The sequence below is a fragment of the Triticum dicoccoides genome, chromosome 1A, assembly GCF_002162155.2.
Source record: "Triticum dicoccoides isolate Atlit2015 ecotype Zavitan chromosome 1A, WEW_v2.0, whole genome shotgun sequence".
Classification (NCBI taxonomy): domain Eukaryota; kingdom Viridiplantae; phylum Streptophyta; class Magnoliopsida; order Poales; family Poaceae; genus Triticum; species Triticum dicoccoides.
Window position 1 is genome coordinate 281,192,842 of NC_041380.1, and position 18,579 is coordinate 281,211,420.

Below are 18,579 nucleotides of genomic sequence, written 5' to 3' on the forward strand. Positions count from 1 at the left end.
CCATTGAACAATCAAAATTTATATACGTTTGGGACCTATCTCCTTAGGATGTGCAAAACCGAACCGAAAACCACAATTCGAACCAAAAACACCAAACCGAACCGAAATTTCAGTTTTTTAAGGTTTCGGTTTCAGTTTTGAAATATGAAAACCATTTGCATTTCGGTTTTTCGTTTAGAAACCAAAAACCATAGGGTTAAACCGAATTAACCAAAATTAAGGTTTTTTGGGTCCAAAAGCGTAATGGGATGCTATAGTACAATACTTTCTAGTCCATTTAGTGTTTGAGTTTACGTGATTAGCTTGATTGCTTATCCACATCCCTTCTTTATTCTTTTTTTATCGCCCTTTCCTCATTATGATATATATCATGTATTTACATGTGAAAAGTTACATGTATTTACTTTGGTTATTACCGAAACCGAACCAAAAATAAATGGTTAATACCGAAATTGAATTGTATCTATGTATAAAACCATATAAACTAAAATATAAAAACCATATAAACCAAAACCGAATCAAACGAAAAAACGGAATGCGCACCTTGAGTATCACCCACCTTCTTTCCTCCCTCCCGCAACCCGCGGGGCCCAACCCACCAACCCTTCGTCGTCGTCTTCTTTCTTGGGCATTGACGTGAGACGCACCTACCGATCGCGCCCCCGATCCTCCCCTCTACTCTCTTAAAGTTGCACCCCATGCACAAACCCTAACCATAACCCTTCTTCCTTCTTCCCGCCGCCACGCTTCCCCTCTCCTTGTCCTTTTTCCGCTTTCTCTCATGCGCGTGCACCTGAGAGCATGCGCGTGCACCTGAGAGCATGCGCGCGACCACCGTCGTTCGTGCACGTAATTCGAGACCACCACAAGTCGGGTGGGCTGGGCCCATGTCGTGACGGTCACCGCGCTAATGGACTGACATGACTCAGGTGGTTAGGTTTGGTGGCACCCGGGATCTATCCACATTGATGAGAGAGGAGCGTGATCAACGAAATAACGCAGCTGCACTTTGTAGTATTTAGGCCAACTCCACCGCGCGACCCCAAACGGACGTCCGGATTGGCCTGATTTTGTCCCTTTGGGGCGCCGATGGATTCGCCCATGTCCAGTTTTGTCAGATGGGTCGTGCGTGCGCCCACCGCGCGGCCGCACCCCAAATCGTGTCCGGGATGGACGTGAATAAAAAAATAAATAAAACTAGAATGAAATAACTAAAAAAAAGTAAATAAACGCATTTAAAAAATATAAAACATATATAGGGGTCGGCACAAAACGGCCCAGTTTCCGCGGCCACTTAAAAGGCCCAGTTTCATAATTGACATATAAAAACAAAATAAAAAAACGCTTCCGGCGCGCTCCTGCCGCGCCCGTCGGTGCTGTGGCCGTCGCCGTCTTCACTGGCCGTCGGTGTCGTCGTCGTCGCTGACGGGGTCGACGTAGGCCGGCGGCGTCCACAAGTGGACCAGCGGTGCGTGGTAGACGGGGGCGGGCTGGACGGCCGGAGGTGCCTGCACCACCTCCTCCCGTGGCGACGCCTCCCGCTCCGGTGACCGCGGCGGAGTGGGGCACCAGTTCACGCCCACGCCGGCGGCCATCTCCGGAATAGTGCAGGATCAGCCCCACCCCTGGCCCAGCAGCTGCTGGAACACGGCCACCGGCGGCTCCTCCTCGGGGATGGCTACCTCGCCGGCAGCGGAGCGGGCCACCATCTCCTCCAGGCCCTCCCATTGCCGCTCATCGTGCGTGTATATGGAGTCCTCCATAACACGCGCCATGAGACGGGCCTCCTCCTCATCCATCATGCGAGGAGGTGGTGGTGGCGATGGAGACGGCGAAGGCGACGGCGTGGGCGTGACGCTGCGCACCCGCCTACGCCCGCGCTCCTGGGGAGTAGGCGCTGCGCGCTCCTGTCGTGGCCGCCGCGACCCCGTCGAGGTGCCGGTGAAGAAGGACGCGCATCTGGTGTCGTGCTCGTCACGAAACCAGGTGTCCCAGAGCCCGGAGTCGGGGGCGTACCTGGGGTCGTAGAAGAGGCCGTCGGGGAGGAGGCGGCGGCGGCGCTCGATCTCCCTGCCGCGCGCACGGCCGCTCGTCGGGACCGGCGGGATCGGGACCCGGTCGGCGGAGAGATGCCAGTCATTGGGGAGATGGACGTCGCTCTAGGGGAGCGACGTCCTCGTCTCCCAATAACGGCGGCACACCGACGAGCGGACGTAATGCCGGTCGCGGCCGCCGGCGGACGTGGGCGCGATGGAGAAGGCGGGCGGCGCGAGGGCCCGGCGTGGTGGCGATGGCGAGCCGCGGCAGCGTCCCGACGAGGAACCAGCCTCACAGTCGTGCTTGCCTTTGCGGCCCATGGCTGCGGTCGGCCGGCCGGCGAGGTGTTGGCTAGGGTTTGGGACGGGGGCTGTCGGGTTTCGAGGAGGCCGCGGGATGGCGTGGGGCAGTGTGGACGACGACCCGTCCACGCTTCCCACTTAAAGAAGGACGACGACCGTTCGACGTGCGGATGATAGGTAGGCCCGCCCGCTCGTGTGCATTCATGTGGGCGGGTGCGGGCGGGTGGGAAGTAGGTGGCCGTCTGCCACGCGGCCCCGACGCGGACGAGGCGCGCGTTCGTTTGGTGTCCGTCGCGACCAAACCCGACGCAAGTTTGCGCTCGAAATGGGTCGGCCCGGACACAAAAGAAACAAGATGGGTCCGGGCCGTCGCGCGCTGGGCCGCCTCCTTTGTCCGTTTTACCCCAAACGGACGGGGCGGACAGGATAGGGTCGCGCGGTGGAGTTGGGCTTAGGATCCTATATACAAATATATCTAAAAATTCCTATAGAATCACTTTTTGACCAAACAAAAGCCCTAAAAAGCTATAAACATTTCGATTCCAGTTAAATTGATTAATTATACTCGTCGCCTCTGTTCCGCCCCCAAACCCAAGGAAAACCATCATCAGCCGCTCTCTCTCTCTCTCGGCTCTCCACTTCGGCCTCCGCCTCGCTCCCACCCCAAATTCCTCCACGGCTGGCGGCCTGAAGCCCTAGGCCACCGCCGGGACCCAAGAGCAAGCATATAGACGCTGCGATCGGAAGCAGCAGTAGCCGCCGCCATGCAGGGCTTCCCCGGCGGCGTCCCCGATCCGCAGCAGCTCCAGGCCACCATGCTCGCCATCGAGCAGGCCTGCTCCCTCATCCAGGTCAGGGCCCTCTCCAGCTCGCTGCTGCGGACGCTCACGATGTTATCGCCCTGCTAAATTCAGCGTCTCTGCCCCTTCCTGCGGCTAGCGCTCTGTATTTCGTCGGTGTCTCTGTAGATTTGGCCCGCATGTGGGCAGCGGGCTTCTGTTCGACTTTGTTGTGCCTTGGCGTCGTTTGATGGAGGAAGTGCTTGGTTCGCGCAGATGCTGTGGCATTTTGTCTTTCTCCTCCCTGAACCATCGATCAGTGCTTGCTGCGCGCTGCTGATCAGTGTTCCCGTGCGGATTTGGTGAGGGGATCCTTTTTGTTTACTGCGTTGTCGACGAGGATTAGGTGCTTTAGAGTTAGTTGCTTAATTTAGGGGGTTTGGCGCCTCTGAATTATTCAGTCAGGTGAGATATTCTGATGCCTCATCGAGTAAAGCAAAGGCACAGTTCAGCTGGCACCGAAGTTTATACTGGTTTAGCGAGAGTTCTTACAATTGGTATCGGGGCTACTAATCGGTGTTTCCGTGTTGATCTGGCGAGGGGATCCCTTTTAATTGCCACTTTGGTGGTTTTATTTCTTGCTATTATAGATTTTGAGTATGTGATTTCTATGGCAGGGGACATTGAATGAGCATAGAACCATTTTCCTTGCTATAGATGTTTCATCCATTTTCCATGAACTTTACTCAGGAGACAATCTTTTGACATCTGCATGATTTTCACAGGTGCACATGAATCCGGCTGAAGCGGAAAAAGTTCTAAGTTCACTCCATTCATCTCTGATGCCTTATCAAGCATGCAGATTTATTCTTGGTATGCTGTTGTTTAGCTGCACACATCAAAGAACTGGAATCAATTCTCGATAAGGCTTAAGATATCCTCAATTTGGATGTGGATTGCTGAGTAGGACCTAGGACTTCTCATATCAGCAGGATTGTCCGTCTATGTAACCTTTGTCCTGTACAGTTTTTCTTTCTTATGATTTAAAACAAGAATCAACTGAAACAAATGTTGCAAATGCCCCCATCTCATCTTTAAATGCAGTTTGTAGACCAACTCATAGATTCATCTGTTAGTTGTTTTTCCTGTGATTAGCTTATGCCAGCTGTACTTGCACTTTACTATTTGAGTAAATCTAGTGACCATTAAAGTGAATTTATCTAGTGGGAAGAGAGCTTATTTTGTTATGTAATGGCAATCCAAATTTCTGAAGTTGTGAATCTCTAGGTGTATATGTTTCTCGAGTTGCCCAGGGCCATTTTGAGAATATGTCTATTATCATTCTTTTTAATAAAATACTCTGTTTAAGCTTTATGTAATTTTTTGCTGGTTTTGTGTACTCTGTAGTTTAGAAGGACAGGCCTGGTGCTGTGGTGAAGTACTCCCCGCTTGTGCCAAGAGGTCTGGGTTCGACGTGGCCGCTCTGCATTGCACCGTGCAGGGATAAGGCTTGACTCGTTCCTTCCCTAGACCCCACTTGGCATGGGAGCTTCTAGCACTGGGTTTGTCCCTTTTTTTGTGTACTCTGTAGTTCCCTAGAAATGCACTTGTCGTGTAATTTCTGAAAGATCTTTGGTCTCTGGAAACTATGCTAACTTACTACTTAGTGATCTAAACACTCTTATATTTCTTTACAGAGGGAGTATATCACTTGCTAAGAAAAGACTCAAGTCAAGTCGGTGCTAGTTGGCTTGAAGTGTCATACCAAATCAACAATAATGTGAAACTAAAATGAACAAGCTGGGGTCTAATTGTATTTGTGTGTAAAATTGACATTACCAATCAAGGTTGTCATATGCATATTGTTGTTTCAATGATCAAAGTAACTAATCTATCCATGTTTCGTCCAAATCTAAAGAAGTTTATATAATTACAGGGGTACATAGCGACATATATTTCTATTATGCCATTTAAAACCTTGGTCAGTTGAAATTAACAATTTTCCTCTATGATTCTCCCAGAGACATCCCTAATGCCAAATGCGAGATTCCAAGCTGCTGGAGCAATTGGTGATGCTGCAATAAGGGAGTGGGGAATTTTAACAGATGACAACAAAAGAAGCCTAATACTGTGAGTTTCTGGGGAGTTTTTTAAGCTTGTATTTAATGTGCGATGATTGCAACAAAAGAAGCTTGTGTATAATATAATTCTCCTAATGTTGTAGATATTGTTTGAACTACGTTATGGAGCATGCAGGTTCCCCTGATGGCTACGTGCAATCAAAAGTTTCTGCTGTGGCAGCTAGGTTACTAAAAAGAGGCTGGTTAGTTTTTTACTTTTCTGCTTACTACTATGCCATGGCACTATGCCTCTTTGTACTAGCATCTTCGTAGTCGTACCTTCTATTTATCTGTTTATTTGTTGCATAAATATCCATTTGTGCATATTTTTTCGTTCATTGGGTTGTCGGGTTGGTTATGATTCTTTTTAGAGTGATGCAGCCTTCGGAAAGAAGAATTGGTGCAATAAGGGACTGAATACTTATATATTCTTGCTAGTAAAAAAAGTTAGCTATTTAGCTTATGTCTGCATCAAGAGTTATGGTATTTGGGTGGTTGGGTTGTACGATATCATCCATGATGATTAGATGCAAAAAAGGTGTCTATTCAAAAGCATTCGTATATAGATAATTATTTTATTTCAGTTGAATTTTCTGCTCTATAGTGTGCTTCAGGGCAATTGACTGTTTGAAGATTTGACACTCAAAATTTAGATGTTTTCATATGGAATACATGCTTTGCAGGCTTGAGTTTCCGGATCAAGAAAAAGGTGCTATCTTCTTTGAGGTATAATTTTCGCTGAACAGTTAGACAGCTACAGCCTCATCAATTGTAGAGCCTAAGTTTTTTGGCTTTCTATGGTCATGGGTTTTTCTAAACGGGAGACATCCAATTTCATATTTTTATAAATTGGCAATGCTGGACTGAAATACATGTACAGCAAGAAATTGAAATAGGTAATTTGGTATAACTCATACGGCCAGCAAAATTATATTTTTGAAAGAAAACAGTAAGAGTATCCTACTTTGCATATTCTTGGGCCAGCTAAGTAGACAGTGATGTATAGCCTAAGCTGTTTGGCTTTTGGCAATCGTGGATCTCTCCACACTAGGGACATCCAAATTTCATTTTCTCATAAATTGGCAACGCTGGACTGAACTATATGTACAGGAAGAAATCAAAATCGAAATTGGTATAGACGGTTAGATGGATGATTGAGATAGTGTTTAATTTCACCCTCATAAGCAAACATAGAGCTTTCAGTCCCACTAGTATTTATTGGTTGCCAAATCTATGTTTAATTTTTCATAATTGTGTTGTGTATTAATTGTTTGTCTTACAATTTTAATCATTTAAATTTCCCATTCGTTTTGTTTGCTGACCTACTGTTTGATACCATTTTCAGGTTGAACAGTCCATCCGGGGCATGCACGGGCCTAATCGACAGTTTGCTGGGATCAACTTCTTAGAAACCTTGGTATGCTGTTCATGTAGGCTGTTGTGTTTGCTTCTCTGAATTTCTTGTCCTTTCCAACTGAGTCAGAATCAAATTTCATGTTTGAGCTAGGTTTCAGAGTTTTCCCCTTCAACTGCTTCTTCTATGGGCCTGCCTAAGGAGTTCCATGACCAATGCCAATTGTCACTTGAAGTGAAGTTTCTGAAGGTGGAACCATATTTTTTTTTTCACATGAGAATAATGTCGGCTATGCCATGTCATCTAAACTGCTTTTATCATTGTTCTAATGTGCCATTTCCTGTTGCAAGGACTTCTATTGCTGGGCACAAGCTGCTGTATTCAATACCGCAGACAAAATCTTGAATTCAAATGTAACTATACCCGAGGAGAAAGCATGTTCGGCGGCATTGCGCCTCATGCTTCAAATTTTAAGCTGGAGCTTCAAGCCAACTTTGGAACATGAGAATTTAGATGCCAAAATAAAATCTGGTTTGAGGAGCGATGCCATAAATCTGAGGAAATTCGAACGTTCATTGGTGAAGGTACAGTCTTTGAGCTATTTACATCTTTGCTCAGTTCACCTGATAAATGGTTACATTTTCTATTGTAGCCAGGGTCTTTGTGGACTGATATTCTTATATCAAGTGCACATACTATCTGGGTTTTGAACTTCTATACTACCCTGCGTCAGAAGTACTCGTATGATACACTATGGGGTGATTCTCCTATTGCTGTCTCTTGCAGACAGCTCATAGTGCAATTATGCTCCTTGGCAGGCGCTGTTTTTCCTAATGGTATGTTGCATTTCAAATACTCATTGTTTGTTTATGTTCCCATGTTGTACAAATTTGATGTTCATGAAAAGCTGCTTAATGTTATCTCAACCAGCAAATGAGCAAAATATGTTAATGATCATCTCAATAACTTCCTTTTCCTCTGTTTTCAGATAATGGAGATGCACAAATTGAACACTTTATGCACATACTATCCGCTGTTATCTTGTGGATTGAACCTCCGAATGTCATTGCGGAATCAATTCGAAATGGAGGAAGTGAAAGGTTGTGCAAGAACTATGATCATGATCTTCCTTGAATCTGAGCAAACATTAAGAAATATTGATGGGAATTATGATTTAATATTTGTGCAGTGAGTTCATAGATTCTTGCCATGTCCTGCTTTCAGTGGCATCTTTGACTAGTAGTTCACTTTTTGACAACCTCCTGAAATCGATAAGGTTAGTTATTGCACACTTTTTTCTTGTTCTTTTTTATAAGGCAGCACATTGTAAGTTCAACGATTATCTTTTGTATCAGTAAACACACAATAGATTGAAAAGTCACTTCTGTTAGTACCTTCAAGCTTCAGGGTTCTGTTCATACCATTTGTTTACCAGATAGGATTTGACTTACTAATTTCTTGTAATATGGACTTGCTTGCAGGCAATATGGCACAATTAACCTGCTTTCTGCTTTGACATCCGAAGCTGTCAAGTCTGTTCTGGATAACCAGAATGAAGAAGAAACATGGGGTTCAGATGCTCTAGATATATTGTTAGAAACATGGAATGTTATTCTGGGGGTATTGTCATTGATCTGTGCTTCACATTATTTGTATACCTTTTTATGCAACTTCCTTAATCTAGTGCTCATTCCTAATCTCCGTCCAATATTCCTTTGTGATATGGTTGTCGGCTAGTGATGATGTTTCTTTTTCTACTTGTTAGTCACATATATTATTCCAATGAAGTTTATGACTCCGTCTTCTAGGTCCACACAAGATTTTTTTAATGTTTATCGGGCATCATTTGCCGCCAAGTCTTTCCCTGATCAAACGCAACTTATGCATGTTAAATTATGACATAAATCCTTTTTGTTCAATGTGCACGTTAGAGCAGAGAATTTGACCACTGTGATTGGTTATCACCTGTTCATCACTTAGCAGCACTGAGGAGTTATTTTTTTCACGGGAAAGAGGTTAGAGTGATAATTGTATTACTCTTTAGCATAGCTTAATGCTTTGGTATATGCATGTTTGTTTGGTAAAGGTATGTGCATGCTTGTTTGGAAAGACTTTGGTATATGTACTTATATGGAAACAGTAGCATCTCTTCCCTTGAAAAGTTGGCAATTGTATGTGCTTTACACTTTACTTGACTTTGTAGAGCGCATACCTGATTATGTATAAGATACAAACTCCCTGTCGGCAATGTCATAGCATATTCCCTTCCGATAGGGAATTAAAAGCTGCTTGATTGTTATCGATAATTTCCTTGGCACCATGGGGCATGGAAGTGCTTGGGTTCAGATTTGCTTGCTGATAAAAGGGCTTACCTTATTTGGTACATCGAAAACGAAATTAATTATCACATGATTTTTATTGAACACTGTCCAATATACATAAGAGAGTAGGTACTTCGGTTGGTTAATATAAGCCATTCTGCCATTTTATTAATTATAACCATTAATTACTGCATAGGATTCATTTCAATCATGTTTATACACAGGAAGCTTGTGCTGATAAAAGTCCTATGTCAGCTGATGGAGCACTTGCAGCTTCAAATTTGTTTAAGATAATTGTGGAGTCACATTTGAAGGGTACAGACCTTTTCATTTGAAGTTACCCTCGAAGACATTGATACTTATGCATAGAGAGTACTTCATCTGCTGTTCTCATCTCCTGCTGCATACTGACTGCACTTCTTTTCGTTTACGTAGCTGCTGCTGATTCTGCATTTGAGGATAGTGACGATGCTGAATACTTTCATGTTTCTGTTTCAAGTATGTTGAATTTCTTAATAAATACTTTCTATTCCGAGCACCCTCCTCTTTGGGAATCCTTATACTAATGAAGTACTGTTTGGTCCAGAGCGTGATGAGCAGTTGGCCTTGTATGCTCTGATTGCACGAGCAGCTGCTGACACCACCATACCCTTTCTTGAGCAACTATTTTCTGAGCGATTTGCACGGCTAAGCCAGGTCTCCTTGTTAGCTTCATCTTGTGCCTTATCTTGGTTCAAAATTACCTATGTGTTCCTGCCATAATAACCTTCCTTCCATGATATGTGTAACATTGTTCTTAGCAGAGAGATGTCGAAAATGATCCCACTCGAACATTGGAGGAGCTGTATTGGCTGTTGCTGATTACCAGTCATGTCCTAACTGACTCAGGCGAAGGAGAAACACTGCTTGTAAATAATTCAAAGCTTCCTTCTTTTTTACTTGTGTTTTCAATTTTTTATAAACTATTTGCAGTTCCATCTTCTTCTCATAGTTCCTGCAATCGTCAAATTCAACTTGTGTTAGAGGCTTCAGTTCTTATAACATATGGTGCTCGATTTATCATTATGTATATTGTATAAAACATAAAATGCTGCACTGAATGCACTGTGCTCTTACATATTATTATTGTGTTTATTCCTATCAGCTAAGATAAATATCATAACTCTCAAAGTTTTCACTATTAGTTATTTTTTTACAGATTCCTGAAGCTTTGCAGGCGGGATTCACCAATGTAGTTGAAGTAGCTCAACATCCTGTAGTTACGTTGTCATGGTAATAATCTTTGCCTATTGGTCACTTGACAGAGCTACCTGTTTGGTAGAAAACGTTAAACTGCTGATCTTATACCTGTTAATTTATATGTCAGCAACGTAAGAATTTCAGAACCAGTTTTGATTTATGAAAAATGCTAGCTCTGTTATATAGTATAGAAATATTTGACACTGAGTCGCGGTCCTAAAAATTATATTTCCTGTTTTCATGAGTTATAACACCAAATGCTTTACCTATTATGCAACTATATCTATCATTTAATTAAATTTTAGAAATAAGTTAAAACATCCGCATGGCCAAGGTAAGACAAGGCTTCTATGGTATTCAGAAGCATATTTATTAAGACCTCACATTAAATATCTGTGTTTTATAACCGGAATTTTTATCCACTTCATTGGTAATGTAAATTTAGGCTTATCTGTCCAAGATTTAAGCTACTGGGATTGCGATACAACATGATCTGTTGACTCTCTTTGTCTATGTAGGTCTATAATAAATTTTTCAAGGCAATGTCTAGACCCAGGAATTAGAGGGAGGTACTTCAGTCCCCGGCTCATGGAGGTACTTTTTTGTACTGTTACCTGTCACCTTCACCTTATTCTATTTCCATTTTTGCTTTGGACGAGAGTTATACTATTATCTTGCTATGCACAGTTCGTTGGACCTGTTATTTCCATTCCCAAAGGTCGTAAGTGTTTATGTTGTCTTTAAGGGATATTATTTAGTTTACTTATGTACTACAAGTACTAATATATCTCATCTTGCCCGTCGACTTTGTATTCTTTAGATAGCTGTTCTATACATTTTTGGACTTGTCGTTTTTTAAGACAATGAACTTCCCCTAACTTGTTTGTGGTTGTTGGTAGGCGGTGATTTGGTTCCTGGCCAGATGGGTTGCAACCTATTTAGTACCGCTTGATGTGAGTAGAGAAATTGACAGTGTGGGTAGACATGGATCCCAGCATTCTAGAAAATTGCTAAACAGTTTTGCGTGGGACAATAACCAAGGGGAGCTTGTTCTTGATTTTGTTGCTCTCATGTCAATGGTGGCACTTACTACATATCAGGGCGAAATTGAGCTGCAGGTAACCTTCACCTTTACCGATCAACCTGCAAGACTGCATAATTTTGTGTCTACCCGTGCGTGTACACTTGCATGCCTATATGTTTTGCCGTGTTAATAAATAATAACTACTGGTGACAAGCCTGTGCAAAATTTAGAAGTGTATGATGTTTTTGACTTTTCATTGTCTCTGAGATGTTAGTTCTAACACAACTTTAATACTATATAAGTATAGTAGTTTGTTCATTTTTCATGCTTTCAATGCTAAATACCAAATATTTAGAAACATTTCCAAATGGCAAGAGGTTTAATTTTGAACATACCTCCAACAACAGTGACAGAATTTGTGAGTAAAAGGAGTATTTGTTATTGAGGGCTCACATGTAAAAATCATCTTTCTGCTGTGAAGGATATCCCTAATTTGTTGCTTTGTTTCATGTTATCAGACACTTACATGCCAAAAACTACTTGCTTCAGTTGTTCGACGGAAACACACATGTGCTTATGTTGTTCAGTTGGTAAGTCCAAAATCCAAGTCCACAGCTACAACCTATGTTATCATACTAATATTTGCATGCTCTGTAGTATTATGTTGCACATGGTAAAAATGTTTGTAGCATTTCTATCACCATAGGTATAGTGTGCTTGTTTTAGCCAAACGTCCCTTGGTGCAGGTTGTAGATTCTTTTCCTCCTCAGCATACCATTGAATAGTAATAGTGAGAGTGGATTCTACGCTCGTATAAGTGGATGCACCTCAAGCTACCTTTGTTGTCGTTGGTTTTGCCGAATCTGTCATGGCTCTAGAAGACTGGCAAAACTTGGCAATGAACCCTGTGATACTATTAACATTTTAACAAACGTCCCCCCTCCTGTTTTCTCTTGCTTCATGTTTCATGACACTATACCTTCTTAGGACTCATGGCGTGACCTTACAAGGGCTTTTGCAAGTGGGCGTTCTTTATTTTCATTGAGTGGACGTTTACAGGTAAGTGTTATATGCACTCACCATGCAGTTTTAACTTATGCTTTCATTTGTGAAGACCTTATGCTTTTGTTACTACTTACCACACCTTCACAGAGATCTCTAGCAGAAACACTTGCATGTGCAGCTTCCTGCATCAAAGATCCCGAATCATCTGTGCAGTAAGCCCTTTTGAGCTGCTGTATGTTATCTTATAATAAATAAATATGTGAGATTTAACAGAGCCTGTGTTGGTTTGACAAAGGTATTTGAGAGACCTCATGGGACCAGTCGCAGGATGCCTAGTAGAAAATGCTAGTAGGAGTGATCTTAAATCTGTTGCACATCAACCAGATGTTATCTACATGGTGAGTATGCATGTTATTTGCTTTAAGCTCTTTGAGGCTAGTATAATGGGAAATAACTGTAGGTCTGTTGCCTATTGGAACGGCTAAGAGGAGCTGCTAGAGCTACTCAGCCTCGCACTCAAAAGGTTCTATTTGAGATGGGTCATACTGTGATGAACTCACTCTTGACTCTTCTGGAGGTGTACAAAAATCAGGTATTGTAGCTCATCTATTGATGCATCCTATCAATTATTTTTAGATAAAATCATATCATGCTTAGACATGTGAATTTGAACCTTGAAGATCCTAGAATAATTTTTCTTATTTTTTTAGTCTGAAGTCGTATACATGATACTCAAGTTCGTGGTTGACTTCATTGATGGTCAAGCTGTATTCCTGGATGGTAAGGAGACATCAGTTTTGATGAGCTTTTGCTTACATCTGCTCCAGATATACTCCTCTCATAATATTGGAAAGGTAAGAACAGGAATTCTTATTACTGTGTTATTCTGTGCCAGAAAATTTTCTCCACAATGATGCTGCTAACATTCCTTTTTCTCAAATACACACGCGTGCATGTTTAACAAGGTGGTTTGTGTTCACACGCCTGCTCCATACATTTTTGCCATGTTTGCATGGCACATGCGGCATGTGCCCATTGTTGTGTTGGGTCGGATCTTTTGCTTCTAGATAGAGCACCATTAGAGCTAGCCTATACAAAAGGATTGGCTCTAATCCCTATCTATCCAAACATGCCATTAGGGAAGGTTTGGAAAAGGGGATTTGCTTTGGGCTTTTCATATGTAGTTTTTCCCTCGAAACAGGCTTGGTCCCCGCTTTATAATATAAATCACAAACGGCCGAATCATACAAGGTGATGAGGAAATCCTCTTGCAAAGCAGGTCAAAATTAAAAACAACATCCAGGAAAGTAGCGAGAATGCCACCAGCCCAAAGCCGAGCAAGAGAACAGGAGTAGCCAGATCCAACACTAGGCAACTGAGACTACCAACCTGGGTTGAAACCGCGCCTCACTGCACCGTACACGCCAAGCTATGGCCGGAGAGGTCCGCCTGCCCTCTTGCTCCAGGCCGCAGAGCGCCGATCCTGCCAACGGACAGCGAGGACCGAGAATGGTGACAACGAGGTCATGTGTAAAAGGTAGGAGGCCAACGAGGCCACCCCATGCCACAATCGAAGAAGCTTCACACCAGGATCAAAGCATGCTTGAATACGCCGACGAGCCGCGACTGGTAGGCACCTGAGCTTCTAGGAAGACATCCGCAAGAGGGAGACGACACAATGCACCGCAGTCGCTGAGCCTAAGAAGACATACAAGGGTTTTCGCCCGGAGCCCTGACATGGAGAGGGGACCTACAACGATGCCCCCAAGAGGGATACGATACTCGTAGGCATCGCCGGTGACGGGGCGCGGAGCTTTCGCTCTGAGCCTCATCCTTGACACAAGGGTTACCAAGGTCGCCACCCAACCCGAGGGGAGAACTGCTGCCGCCAGCTCGAGGCCTCTAGACCAAGACCGGAGGCCGCCACTGCCAAAGCCATGATAACACCAGGATCACCCGCCACCACTCCCCTCGCTTGCTCGCCGTAAAGCCATCCGCGCAGCCTCACCTTCCGGGGCCGCTGCTCTGGCATCCAAGGATCCACATCACCCCACCAACCTGACATCTAGACGACACCCACCCGAGCAGCAACAAGGGTCTCCATCCAACCCTAGATCACGCCACCTACTGGACCTGCAACACCTCTGCAGCGCCCAAATCTGGGCTGAAACGGCCAGACAGCGGCACATGAGTGGACGGACGGTGATCGCAGCCCGCCTGGCTGCAGTCACCACACCCAAATCCTCTCCTACATGCCCCCAGACCCGACACCCAGCCAGGCAGGGGCGCTGCCGCAGCCGGAGCCTGCCCACAGCCATAGAGCGCGAGAGAACGAGAGATCGCAGCCCTCTAGCCCATGGCCCCGACCTCCAGGGATAGCACCAACCCGTGGTGAAGGGAGCCAAGCGCCGGAGGCGCCACAAGGTCGCCCCGTCAGGGAGGGAGACCGGAGGGTGCCGAGGTGGCGAGCTTCTCACCCGGGAGGGCCGGATGTGGGCCTCTGCCTACCAGATCTGGGGAAGAGGCGCCAAAGGAGGCACTGTGCGGTGCTGGAGGAGGCTTCATGCTACACCGGGCAGCCAAACTCGACGAGGACGGGATCCACATGGGGGAAGAGAGGGAAGGAAACAGAGCCTTGGGGAAGGGGCGCGAATTGGGACCAGGAGGCGGCGGCGGGTCACCACCTGACGCCCGAGGAAGGTGACGCGGGGGCAGGAGATCTGTGTTTGTTCTGTTTCCAGATGTAGTTAAAGGGAACAAATTGTCAACAATCATTGTGCTATTGGAGATAATGTGTGAGGACAGTAAATATTTGCATACGCTCATCAAATTTATGTTACTTACTGCAAACTGACAAAAAAGCCTTGTTGTGGCCAATGTAATATGGACCAAAGCAAATGAGCTTCTGTTTTTTTCTAAACTTTTGTGATATATCAATGTTAGGGAGTAACTTCCCGACAGTGCAGTTGCCATCAATGTTAGAGAGAATGTTCTATAAGACTTGCTTATTGTCTCTTTTGCCTAGGTAATGCTCTCGCTTTCTTCAAGTCTGCGAAGTGAATCACAATCCGAAAAGTACAAGGATCTGCGTGCTTTGCTTCGGCTTTTAACAAATATCTGCTCAAAGGATTTGGTAACCTTCACCCTTTACACCCTGTTGTGTATTGTCTGTTCGAAGATGCCCCGGATGACTAAGTGACACTGTTGGCAAATGCAGGTGGGTTTCTTATCTGATAGCAACATTGAAGGCTCCCCAGATATTGCAGAGGTACGTCGTTTGATGTTTTTCCAGTATTTTCTGCTTCTAAGAAAATTAACTGTACATATTGTTGTGTATAGATTGTTTACTGTTAGCACTCGTGGTTACTGGTCACCTTTAGGAAATTCCATAAACAAAATTGTCCACCTCTGCCATCGGTAGCCAACTCTATTTACTTGTCTCATGATCACAAAACCACAGAACAATTTGGTCAGATAGGTAACCAATATGCCAATTAACGTTTACTTACAGTTATGCAATTGGAGCATTGCGAAGTTTTGAAGTGCTGACCTGTCTACGGGCTTGCATTTGACCAGCAAGAAATGACACAGCTGGGACATCCTGGACATGAACCAGAAATATGGCCTTGAAGAAATCCTTGTTAAATTCAAGGCTATGTATCTGTGGCTTAGCCCCCAATTAGACACATGGTTGCCATACATCTGCCATGTCTTGAACCAGAAACATTGAGGTTATTGAAGGAAAGTTTCTGTAGGAAAAATACTAAAAGCGTTCTGGTTAAAGAACATTTGTCATGTCTTACTTTAACCATTTAACCAGGGGTATTCAGTTATCCACATCAAGAGTTAACTGCATTTACTACTTAGTTAGTTTGAAAATAACTCAAATGTTACTTTCGCAGGTCATCTATGTTGGTCTTGATATTGTGACTCCCTTGATATCTTTGGATCTTCTCAAGTACCCTAAACTAAGTCGTGATGTAAGTTTTTTTTTTCTTTCCATTTTTCTTCTAGTATAAATATAATGACAATCAAATGATACTAAGTAATTTGGTTTCTTTGCAGTATTTTGTACTTATGTCACACTTGTTGGAAGTGTACCCTGAGAAGGTTGCTCACTTAAACAGGGATGCCTTTGGAAGAATTACTGGTAGTCTTGAATTTGGCCTGCGTAATCAGGCAAGAGGATCTTCACGTAACTGCATTTACTGCTTGTCCTACATTTGCTTAAATTTTCAAATAGCAGCAGTACTCACTGCAGTGAGCTACTGAGTTGGTAGCAACTGGACCTTGCTTGGTTATATGGCGTGCCTACATACCCTCTGCTACCAATGACTCTTGCATCTGGATTCTCTATGAACCTACGCTCAACTTTCTATATCTTTCTGATTTGCTACTGTGAGCACCTAAATGTGCAATCATTCTTGACTGATATAAGGTGATCAGAGCAAGCCTTCAGTGTATTGAAATCATGGAAAATGTGGTGTATGCTATAAGATGACTGGACAGAACTTCTGTTTTCTGAAATGCGATATAACTGGCAAATTACAATGAATAATCAGATGTATTTTTGCCTGCCACTTGTGATGTCTACAAATATTGTTTGATCTATATAATATGTGAAACAATTGCCATTGCCGTGCATTCTGTATGTTGAAATACAGTCTATATTCTTCAGCTGATATAGCTAGGTTTGTGTTTTCCATGTTGCAGGATGGCGATGTTGTTGAGAGGTGCCTCACAGCAGTAAATGCCCTTGCCTCGTACCATTTCAAAGAAAGATTTGGAGGCAGAGGAGGGCTTGGCTCGCAGGTTATGGAATCTGAAGGATCGAATGGCAAACTTCAGGAAAGCATATCAAGTCACTTCTTGAGGCTTCTCCTGCAACTACTTCTGTTTGAAGATTTTAGGTGAGCTCCCCACGTCGACATTCAGTATAGATTTAGGATCCTGTAACTTCATTTTTTTTCTTCATATTGTTCCATTTACCTTATTTGTTGTTGTACATATCTGATATATGCGACTCTTGCAGAATGGAACTAGCAGGTTCTGCTGCAGATGCTTTGCTTCCTTTACTTTTTTGTGAACAGGAGTTATATCAGGTCCTTTCTCGCCACTTATCTAATAGGCTAACAGTTATCAGATCAAGTACAATACTAAGGCTTAATTTTTGTTATTTTGCTATGTGTTCTCATCACGTCTCCCTCTGCAGAGACTGGTCCATGAGTTGCTTGAGAAAGAGCAGAATCCGACTATAAAATCAAGGCTGGCACTTGCTTTCCATAACCTGACAAGTTCAAACAATCTCTCAAGCACCCTTGACCGGCCAAACAGGCAGAAATTTCGGAAAAATCTCCGGGTTTTCTTAGGCGAGGTCTCGGGCTTCATGCAGATAAAGTAGATGGGGAGTGACATGAAAGCATTGATGTCTGGTCGATCCCCAGAAGTTTTTTCTCCATTGTGGCAGAGTCCATGTGTGGCGGAGCCATGAGCAGGAATTCTGGCGTTAGAGGTCGAAAACGCATTCGCCGTTGTGTGTTGAAGGGAGTTCAAACAGAAATGACAGGAACATGTCGACGTGTTCCAGGATCTGTGTCTGGCTGCATTTGGCGGTGGAGAATTGGACGCCCTGAGATGAGATCGTCGTGTAAATTTAATTGGGTCTAGATATAATCATACAGAAAAGGCGGACATTTTTTTTAAACGGAGGTGGTCATTTTGTTGCGACTGCTCAGATGGAACAGTTTTTTTCTCCCACGTGTATGGGAGATACAGCTTAGAAGAAGCGATTCGGCACCTTGTGGTGCGTAACTTTTGCCCGTCGGGAAACGTGAGACACTGGGCCTGGGGCCTGCTTTTGCAATGCTCGATTTTTACTGGACTCCTGTGGGAACCAAGCTGTTTCGTGTAAAATGTCTTCTTCCAGAGCAACTGAACAAGCACATGGTGTCGGCGTGTCGCTGTAACCAGCTGGGGCTCACTTTGAGCATCTGAGCCCTAGAGTTTTTTTCCTTTTTCTTCTGGCCAGGAACTCACGAGCGAAATGACCAGCAGTGTTGTGGCTAAAAGATCTTCAACCTTCACGCACCAAATTTGGGTGGGTCTTTATGGGCGCCATAACTCCCTTGGACATGAGGCCCCGTGTGTCGCTGGCATTTGTGGATTTTGGTGACCATTAGCTGTGTGGATCCCATGGACTTCCGTCGAGCAAGCTGTTGCGTGTCGGTGGCTGCATGCCCGTGTCGGCGCGTGGATGGATGGATGGGTAGATCTCTGATCGAACATTCTGTGCGTCGAGTGTGGGAATGTGGGATGCACGTGATATAGAAAACCAATCAGGCATTTTGCCCGGAAGCGGTACATTCTCGTAGTCGGCAGCCGCGTGAGTATCCCCTTGC

The 18,579-nt window shown here is 44.2% G+C and overlaps 1 protein-coding gene across 3 annotated transcripts; it reads left to right on the forward strand.

Moving 5' to 3' along the window:
* Positions 1-2,921: 2,921 nt before the first annotated feature.
* Positions 2,922-18,106, forward strand: LOC119268991 (exportin-4). 3 transcript variants are annotated; one of them, XM_037550729.1, is made up of 32 exons: positions 2,922-3,190; positions 3,904-3,991; positions 5,140-5,248; positions 5,343-5,441; positions 5,922-5,964; positions 6,584-6,655; positions 6,746-6,841; positions 6,943-7,176; positions 7,245-7,428; positions 7,581-7,692; positions 7,782-7,868; positions 8,074-8,212; positions 9,138-9,228; positions 9,349-9,411; positions 9,500-9,609; positions 9,714-9,821; positions 10,112-10,185; positions 10,671-10,746; positions 11,052-11,270; positions 11,695-11,766; positions 12,164-12,235; positions 12,329-12,393; positions 12,477-12,579; positions 12,642-12,773; positions 12,892-13,035; positions 15,207-15,314; positions 15,399-15,449; positions 16,084-16,161; positions 16,247-16,360; positions 16,895-17,091; positions 17,214-17,283; positions 17,394-18,106. In XM_037550729.1, the coding sequence occupies exons 1-32, from the start codon at positions 3,104-3,106 to the stop codon at positions 17,580-17,582; spliced, it is 3,486 nt and encodes a 1,161-aa protein (XP_037406626.1). In that variant the 5' UTR covers positions 2,922-3,103; the 3' UTR covers positions 17,583-18,106. The 3 variants fall into 3 exon arrangements, with proteins under 3 accessions (XP_037406626.1, XP_037406634.1, XP_037406642.1); XM_037550737.1 differs by having other exon boundaries at positions 9,717-9,821; XM_037550745.1 differs by lacking the exons at positions 2,922-3,190; positions 3,904-3,991 and adding an exon at positions 4,560-4,680.
* Positions 18,107-18,579: the final 473 nt, after the last annotated feature.

What these genes read in the sequence shown, in the direction of transcription:
- LOC119268991 (XM_037550729.1), top strand. Translation starts at nt 3,104, where the DNA reads ATGCAGGGCTTCCCCGGCGGCGTCCCCGATCCGCAGCAGCTCCAGGCC. An exon ending in CTTTCATGTTTCTGTTTCAA is followed by an intron (nt 9,412 to 9,499) that starts GTATGTTGAATT and finishes TGTTTGGTCCAG; the next exon opens with AGCGTGATGAGCAGTTGGCC. An exon ending in AATTTGGCCTGCGTAATCAG is followed by an intron (nt 16,361 to 16,894) that starts GCAAGAGGATCT and finishes TCCATGTTGCAG; the next exon opens with GATGGCGATGTTGTTGAGAG.